The 9,036-nt window shown below is 37.3% G+C and overlaps 2 protein-coding genes across 2 annotated transcripts; both read right to left on the bottom strand.

Moving 5' to 3' along the window:
- Positions 1-1,263: 1,263 nt before the first annotated feature.
- Positions 1,264-2,263, bottom strand: LOC110868093 (protein BRANCHLESS TRICHOME). Its single transcript, XM_022117174.2, has one exon. It carries the CDS (start codon positions 2,223-2,225, stop codon positions 1,362-1,364), a length of 864 nt encoding a protein of 287 aa, XP_021972866.1. The 5' UTR covers positions 2,226-2,263; the 3' UTR covers positions 1,264-1,361.
- A 2,184-nt stretch (positions 2,264-4,447) lies between these two features.
- Positions 4,448-8,582, bottom strand: LOC110868095. The gene is made up of 2 exons (XM_022117175.2): positions 8,345-8,582; positions 4,448-4,780 (listed from the first exon to the last, which is right to left on the bottom strand). The coding sequence occupies exons 1-2, from the start codon at positions 8,573-8,575 to the stop codon at positions 4,685-4,687; spliced, it is 327 nt and encodes a 108-aa protein (XP_021972867.2). The 5' UTR covers positions 8,576-8,582; the 3' UTR covers positions 4,448-4,684.
- Between the last annotated feature and the right edge of the window lie 454 nt (positions 8,583-9,036).

Genomic DNA, 9,036 nt, shown 5'->3' with positions numbered 1-9,036 from the left:
GGCAATAGCAGCGACAAAGAGCCTTTAACGGCGACGCGTGTTTCTTTGAGCAGGAGATGATAGTAGCCATTAGATCAGTTTTTAATCAATGGTCAGCAGCAAATCTTGAAGAAGCACACGGATCGAGCCTTTAGCGGCGACGGCAATAGCGGCGACAAAGAGCCTTTAGCGGCGACGCGTGTCCAGGTCGCCGCTATTGCTCTTGTCGCCGCTAATACCGTCGTCGCTAAAGATACCCTTTTCTTGTAGTGTTTGCTCGTCATTCATCATCATCATCATCATACTCAGTAAATCCCACCAATAGCAAAGCTAAGGTAGGGTCTGAGGAGGATAAGATGTAGACAACCTTACCTCTACCCCGTAGGAATAGAGAGGCTGGTTTCAGTGAGACCCCCAGCTCGATAGTAGTTTTGCATCAAGCCTTGGACATAAGGTACATAATACTCAGCAATCGGGACAAAGACCGATTAGTGCACGTACCTTTTTATCTTTCAGCTATCAACGCCACCACATAATGCATGATTAACCGTCCTCAGCTTTTAACGTTATTAAACGAAATTAGTAAAATAACGTTAAAATTAGTGCACTTTCGCTTTTGCCCACCGAGCGCCCATACATATATACATTATATGCACATACCGCAAGCGGGCGGGGCGTAGTTTTTGCTCGTCATTAATACCCGATTTGGTAGTATGTAACTGGATAACCGTCTATCTTTCTCCCCCACTATATTGTCGTGAACTAGGTGCGATTGTTTACGCGATTCTTGGAGGTCTTGCTAGGGCGCATGCAATATGGATTAAAATTTTAAGTATACAATTGTAAAAACCTTGTAATGCACCAGTACATAAAGAGGGGTAGACGATTGTATGGCCGTTTTTGTATTACAACTTAAGCAAACGCGTTTATGCATTTTTTAAACTTATATGCGTTGGATCTATATTCAACGCCCTATAAGGCATGTAAGCCTCTTGGTTCCCCTCCATGTTCGATCACATAAGCATTCTTAGCCGGCGTGCGTGCGCTCTCTCTCTCTATATATATATATATGGAATCAAATTGATTTATAACAATTATGAAAATGGTTAGAAGATGATAAAGAGGTCACTATCAAAATGAGGTTAAAGTGAAGCATGTGGATGGTCCTTGAATCATTACCACCATCTTAAAAGAATCTAACTGAAATACAATAACACTACATCAATACCACAAATTAACACTTTAAATTCCTCATAATAACGCATCAAAATTATCACACCCTTCTACTAAACCTCAAGATTATTACTTAATCACCACAAGCCACATCAATATGTAGTTGTAAAAAAAAAGTTACAATAAGTATGTAAATGATCATCACCAACTTAACTCATAATAAGATTATTAGACTGGATTTGTGTCTTCTGTTTCAATAATATCATGAGTTGAGCCTTTTGACACTCTAGTTTCGTACCCAAATGCCTGCTTCTCGACCCGATCGCTCTAACGACTCGCGGAAACTCCACGAACCCGCGAATCCCACGCTTTATGTGAGGGTTTTCGGGCTCTAACGACACCTTTCTACCTTGTAACTTCATCGAATTCCCAGATATAACATTGCGGTTTTCGGGCTCTTCTTGTTCTTGATCATTATTCTTGTGGGTCATTTTCCTGATCTCCAATTCTGAAATCTTTTCTTCTAAAATGAACTTAGCTTCACTAAGCTTCATTTGCACCCTTTCTTCTCTCAAAACTTCAGCCACACGTAACATCTTTCTCTCTTCTTCCATTTCCATCTTCAACCTACTTATTTCTGATTTACTTGAAGCTAACTCACCCGCGAGTTCTTCACATACTTTCTCCATTGCTTCTCTTTCTTTCTTCTCTCCACACACCTCTTTTGCTAGCTTCTTGTTCAAAAACTCCATCTTTTTACGCGCTTTTCGCTCATACTCTAGCTGCGCTTTGAGCTCCATGATCTGCGCTTTAGCCGTGTCGAGTTCTGAATCCATAAACGGCTTGATGAACGTAAGATCCCAGAAAGATGCAGTGATCTTCCGAGTGGAAACAGGTAGATGAAGAAGATGTAGTTGCTTGTTGTGATCTTGTTGTTCTTCTTGTTGTTTGTTTTGTTGATTGTTGTTATTGTGGATTTGAGGAGAAGTGTAAAAGGGATTTTCATAGAGTTTCCAGGTTGGGGATGAGGTTGTTTTTGTATTGACCATAGTCATTGTTGTTGTTATCATCATCTCCTATTGCATCAGCTTCTTTTCTTATAGAAGAATTGTTTAATATTTTTTTTATTATTAGTGTTTTAATGAGTATATATAAAAGATAAAATGTTGCTTTTGCACCTGGCATGTTAGGCTTTTTTCTTCTAGAGAGGGGCCTATGTGATGGATGAATGGATGGCGATTGTAAAAAGGAAGGGAGACATCACATGGTCTTCTTTATTTATTGACACATTCACTCATCATCACTCTCCATCTTCAATTCTAGTTATGAGTTCATAGATCAAATGTGGTTAATTATTTAAAACACTATAAATTATAGAAATTTTACTTGGGATATAGGGATGAAGTTATGTACCCTTGGTGATTATCTGTAAGACTGTAAGAAACTAGGCGTGTAATGATTTCACTGACAAAGAAGCTATATTAATGTGCGATAGTATGTTTTGAAGACCCTTGTTGGGGATTCGCCGATGATCTCCGACAAACCAGCCACAAGTTCTAAATAGAAAAAACACAATTTTTCTATTCGCGGATAAGTTGTCCGCTTTTATGGTGATGTGTTAGTGATCACTAACGTATCAGCAAGTTTTTTTGTTCTTATAGAACTAGTTCTTTTAGGGTTTTGTTTTACATTCGGTGGTTTGTACCATAATTACTAGCGAATCTTCAGCTGTATTTTTGTTTTTTAGATGGTGATCCATAATTAAAAGTCTATTTTCTACTATGAAGCATAATATGAGCTTAAAAACTTAAAATAAAGGTTATTTTAAATAAAGATTATGGTTTTATTATCAAATAGTGAAATATCATATCAACTTTCATTATATATGAACTTTAGGAGTATATATTCTTTAGTTAAAATATACAAAGTTAAATTAATTTGATAATGAAACTATGTGTTCCTCTCTTTTTGCTAAAAAGGTGGTTGGGTCTTTTCACTTAAGTTTAGTAGTCAAGAATCACGTAAAATAGTTGTGTTTCTATACTAGTTAAGTGGAAATTTCGTAGCAGTTTTCTATCATTTACCCTAATATCTTTTTGGATTATAGTAGACACAATTAGGGAGCCATCTACTACATGTTTCATGCCTACCCACATGCAAGTGAAGTCAAGTAAAGAGATAAATTTAATAATTATGGTGATTATATGTTTTTTTGGTATGAAAGGAAAGGAATATAATTAGTAGGACATAGTATATCCCACCACATTTTGAACCACATGGATTGTTCAATCTAGTGCATTTTGTCTCAATCATCTTTCACCATACCATTTATTTTAGCCTTTTGCAATCTCTAAAGAAGGGATTTAAGATCATAATATATTATATTTTAATTAGTTGAATTTCCAAAATAAGTTTCTCAATTTCTTTTTGTTACACTAGGTGTTATATCCCATAGCTTTATAGTCTAGTGGCATATTGGGGGTGGGATAAAGCTTTGGGACCAATAGGTCCTCAGTTCGATTCCCGCAAGAGGGGTTTTCCCATATTTATTGGGTTTCTTCCTGAATTGGTACATAGGCATTATGCCTAGTGAAGATGGATATGATCGAGTGATTCCGCTGGTGGCACGATGATACTCCACTGATCCGTAGTGATCCAAATTTACCGTTAAAAAAAAGGTTCCTTATGGGCAGATGCAGTATACAAAGACAGGCACGTTCACAAGAATAGTGAATCATATATGCTTATGCTTAAACTAACCATCTGGTTCTGTTGAATCAATCCCACATGTAAGAAATTATATTTGTGTTCAGTGATTGAATACGAAGTGTAAGTTTCTCTAACAAAAATTAATGTAATCTTGAATAGAAACACTCTTTCTATGACTAATAACTTGTTATATCAATCGTTACTACTCATCCCGTGTTTCTCTATGATCTAAAGGAAGAGTCGCGTTCATTTTACACTTCAATTATTGAAGTGCTAGTCACACCGAGTGACCCCCGACAAGTACCAATAACAAAGGGTGTCGTTCTATGAAACCCACCTTTGATGAATTGACGTTTTCCTCTGGGTATTTTCAAGAACTAGGTTAACTTCGGATTGACATAACTTCATCATTAAGGTCAATTTATAATTATACCATGTTAAGCTAATGGCTTGCTGGGCCTGGAACGAGTACCAACTACATTAAGTTTGGCCCACATCTAGATGATGATTCAAGCCCAGGAACACTTTGGCCCACACCAAGTTGAATGCCAGCAATGTTCTTGTGTGATTAATGACACACAAATAATAACCAAATCATTGGATCAGAATGAAAGTGAAAAAATGTGCATGTCTACTTCACTCAACAGCTTCCAGTTAGGTGTGTGGTTCTCAATCCACATCTGTTATTAGAGATAAAAACAAAAATGAACTGTATACATAACCATCATTGATCCCGCAAGCATAAAACAACGGTAACTAAAATGTAACATAATAAGACATACTACAACAGTTGAATAACTGTCCGATGCTTGGCGGGCATACCTTATTCTGCATCTTCAATGGGCTTCATTGCTTCACCTTCTTTCAAATTTTCCAACGAAGATATGCGTCCGTCCAGAGACTTATAAAGATTGTTCATCTATACCACCAAGGATCACAACTTGTTAGAATTTTACAAAAGATCACCGATTAGTTAATCGCAGCAGTAGTTTCTGGATTTGTGTGTCGGAATGTGTGTTCTTACTTCTTGGTGGTGGTTTACATTTGTTTGTGAACGGGTCATGTCATACATACATGGTTTTAATTAAAAAACGCTTGAAGCGTGCCTCAAGGCGCGCCTCGAGGCGAAACGGCCAAAAAACGAGTCTGAGGCGCGCCTCATGGGGTTTTTAGTGTTAATACGCCTTAGAGGGGCTGAGGCGCTAAGAAGGCTGCGCCTCAGGTGCGTCTCAGGGGATTTTGATAGTTGTTTTTGATGTTTTTGACTTTTTGTGTCAATTTCAAGCATTTCATGACTTTTTTATGTGTGTTTTTGATGAATATGATGATGAATTAGTTAGTATTATTATTTTCATAATATATATAATTTTTATATTTATTTATTAATACCGCCTCGGCCTTAAGCCTCGTTTCGCCTCGAGGCTTACGCCTCGTGAGGCGAAGGGAAAACGCCTCGAAACTCGTTTCCGTTCTTTTAAACCTTGCATACATAAGCACGCAAAATGGCTTTACAAAAGGGCTGCAACGACTAAAGGGATATGGGTTTTGTGTTCTGTGTTCTGTTTTCAGTTCAATATTAATGTTTTCCCCCTAACAAATACGTCATGCACAATGCGCATGCCATATTAAAAGGACCAACCAAACAGGTTTATCGGCTCCATCATGGACGACTAAATTTGTGAGGCATACAGTTTTTCTAATTTACTCTATATTTAAGATTTATACAAAACAACATATGGTATATATCTGTCAGGGGCACCCCTATATATATGTTGGAAAACAGGAATGTCACAAAGGGAAGAAAACGTCCACCTAAACTTCTAAAGTATCATGCCACAAAGTCAGGACTTAACCCAGAACAATCAACCACAGTCAAGACAGAGCAGTTGACCTGTATACAAATGCAAGAATCCACCCACGACAAGAAACTTAATAGTTGATAGTACATGAAAGTGTTTAGTAGGCCACCTAACAAAAAACAGTACAAACTCAAAGTTTATTGGTTCAACCTAATGTAAAACAGTACTAGGAACTTCATTTGGCTGATTAACATTTAATCCCAAAACGTACACCTGATAAGCGATGCAAATGCCATACCAAGATGACCAAGTCTATCGGCTCCATCCTGGACAACCAAATTTATGAGTCATACGGTTTTGTAGCTTACTCTAAATTCTAGTGTTATAGACCACAACATAATATATATCTCTCACGGGCACACCTATATATATGTTGGAGAACAGGAATGACACTAAACTTCTAGGGTATCATGCACCCATGTCGCATAGGTCAGAACTTAATCCGCAACAATCAACTACAGTCAAGAGCCAAAACTGAGTAGTTGACTTGTATACAAATGTGACAATCCACCGTTGGCAAGAAACTTGACTGTTAACTGTACATAGAAGTCTTTAGCAGGCCACCTAATGAAAAACAGTATTAACACAAATACTAAATTTCACCTGCTCACAACAACAATTAAGCTTTGGTGGTGTTTAGATCCCCTAAAACAAAAACCAAGAAATTGTGACACGACTATAAACCTAAATGTATCGAAGTCCCTTCACAAGGATTACAAAGTCACTCGGCGAAAACCTTAAAAACTGATCAAGAGTTGCTTAGAACCATAGTTATCAAAAGCGCTCGCCTGTAGTTAGAACACATATAAAAAGCATAATACAGCTTAAGTTACCGAATCGTAAGACAAACATCACAATGCTATGGAGCTACAGAGTCAGATTCCGAGAATATACAATGATCTTAAGACCTGTGTTTAAAAAAGCGAGCTTTAAGTGCGCTTTAAGCGTGCTTTAAGCGTGAAGCGCTGAAGCGTTTGGAAAAGCGCTTTTCTTGGTCTGAAGCTTTACAACACGTGAAGCGTTTTGAAGCGAGCTTTAAGCGCGAAGCGATGATGGTTTGAAGCGACGCTTCAGCCCAATCAGGTCACATTTGGGCCATTTTTTAGGTCCAATAGTCTTTAAATCGGGTTTAAATGAGGCCCTACTTCTGTACCCTAATAATCAGCCGCCGTCTTCCTCTTTCTCCTTCTATTCTCTCTGCAACTTGATTTCTGTTTAGAAATCATAATGGCCTCAGGATCAAACAGCACTACTGCTGCCTCGGAAAAGTCCTTCTCTCATCTGGTGACCCGAGATGAATACGTACTTGATTATGATGATTATTGATTAAAGACTATTTTTATATTTAAGTTTTAAGTGTGTTTCGACTTTGAGTTATGTTTTAACTATGCTTTTTATGTGTTAAGTGTGTTTTTTAATCATGTTTTTGTGTTTATTATTGATTAACAAGTAGAATAGGTCATATTGATGTGTACAATATTTTTTTTATTTTTTTTATTTTGAGCGCTTCGTATACGTGAAGCTCTCGCTTCGCGCTTGAAGCTTCGCTTAAAGCTTTTGGAACCAAAACGCTTAGGAGCGCCTCGTGCTTTTTTAAACCAAGCTTAAGACTTAGATATTCTAGTTTCTACTTCCTCCAAGATTGTACTTATTGCTAAACCGCTCGCAACAATTTCGGAAACTAGCAAACCAAACTGTTTGGCTTGGCTGAAACAACCAAAAATGGTTCGTTTAGCCGTTTGAGCCGCTTTTCTTATCACATATTTTTCTCAAAATCGATAGTTTGTACTAAATTTTTAAAGATGATAAGAAGGTTCATTGAAAACTATACACGCATACATGTATGTAAAACAAAGGTCAAACGACAAACGAATGGTTCAAAGATCCAAACCATCAGCCGAACCGTTAAACCCAGTTTTTAAACAAAAGTAAGATGCAAACTGTGAAATGAACCATATAATCTCAAACCGGCTGGACATGCATTCCGACTGTTTATGAACACCACACCACTAGACTTCCAAAAACACATATTCCAAGCCTGGTCATCCATACTATTTACTGATTCCATTCTATAAGACTAAACTCAGAAAAAGCGCAACAAGATCACTGTCTCTATATTAACAATAACATCTTTGCATCCAATCCGTGCAAGCCTATTGTTCTTCAACAGTTGCAGCTCAACACACTAAATATGATAGATCCATTGATAACTAGAAATGAGAACTTGATCAATATAATTTTATATCTATGTCAATCATTCCGTACAAAATTATCACATTCATTTTGTGTAATACAAATGATACCCCCCCCCCCCATATATTATAAAGACATAATGGCATTGCAAGATAGAAATCATCGGGTTGTTGCCCTTATAATACAACAGGTACTGAGAAATACAATCACACTTCAAATAAAACGTTCGCTAATCAAATACCTAGGGTTTCAATATACAACTTTTATACCCAATCATATTACAACAGCACCAACATTGATCAATTAGGTCACAATACACGAACATATTCCGCAAAATTTAAACAAAAACCACAACACAAACGGGGAGCAATAACAGGTTGTAATCGAATAGATTGGTAGAAAAAAGTAAATGAAAATGGTGAAGAAAATACCTGTTGAGACATAGCTTGATGAGCAATCTTGTAATCCTTGTGAAGGTAATAAGATCCGGCGGCTAACGCCACCGCAGCTCCGGCGAAGAACGACGCGAATCTCACCCTCAGTACGTATCCCATGGTTTCTCCGATTCCGATTCGATCGTCAGGGGATGCCAAAAGGGGGAATAAGAAGGGTATGGGCCGATATGGGTTATGAGTTTGGGCCTTATGATACGATAGAGCCATCCGGCCCAGCCCAATTGGAAAAGGGTTTTTTTTTAACAGCAGATGTTACTTCTACCATGTTACATAAATTATTCTAAATTATCCTCTTTGCTCCGGTTTAAACCTCCGATCTCTTCTCTAAAAGACAAATGCCTTTACCGAGCAAGTTTATTTGGTTGTTTTGTGTCTTAGGTATGGGTTTAAGGGTGTGCAAAAGGTGTGACTAAAGTTAGGGATATTAAATTTCTGATACCTAATATAAGAGTTTGGGTTAAACTGATTTTGATTAGTTTGGGATCCAACTAAAGAACGGATTTAATTAAATATATTGTGTTTGGTTTGAGCTGACGGGTTTGTAAGATTGACGTGTTAACTTTTATAAGTTTATTTTAACCTATGTGTAGTATCATAACTTAAAGTAGCGACCATTTTATGTCAACATTTAAAAGATTAAAGAGAAATAATTATGAGGTTTTCTGGTT

Source organism: Helianthus annuus, chromosome 7 (genome assembly GCF_002127325.2).
Source record: "Helianthus annuus cultivar XRQ/B chromosome 7, HanXRQr2.0-SUNRISE, whole genome shotgun sequence".
NCBI lineage: Eukaryota > Viridiplantae > Streptophyta > Magnoliopsida > Asterales > Asteraceae > Helianthus > Helianthus annuus.
This window is presented reverse-complemented; position numbering and strand designations above follow the sequence as displayed.

Excerpts from the sequence above, each read along its gene's own strand:
- LOC110868095 (XM_022117175.2), bottom strand. The coding sequence starts at position 8,575 with ATGGCTCTATCGTATCATAAGGCCCAAACTCATAACCCATATCGGCCC. Across the intron at positions 4,781-8,344 it reads ATCAAGCTATGTCTCAACAG|ATGAACAATCTTTATAAGTC; the intron begins GTATTTTCTTCA and ends TTGGTGGTATAG.
- LOC110868093 (XM_022117174.2), bottom strand. The coding sequence starts at position 2,225 with ATGATGATAACAACAACAATGACTATGGTCAATACAAAAACAACCTCA.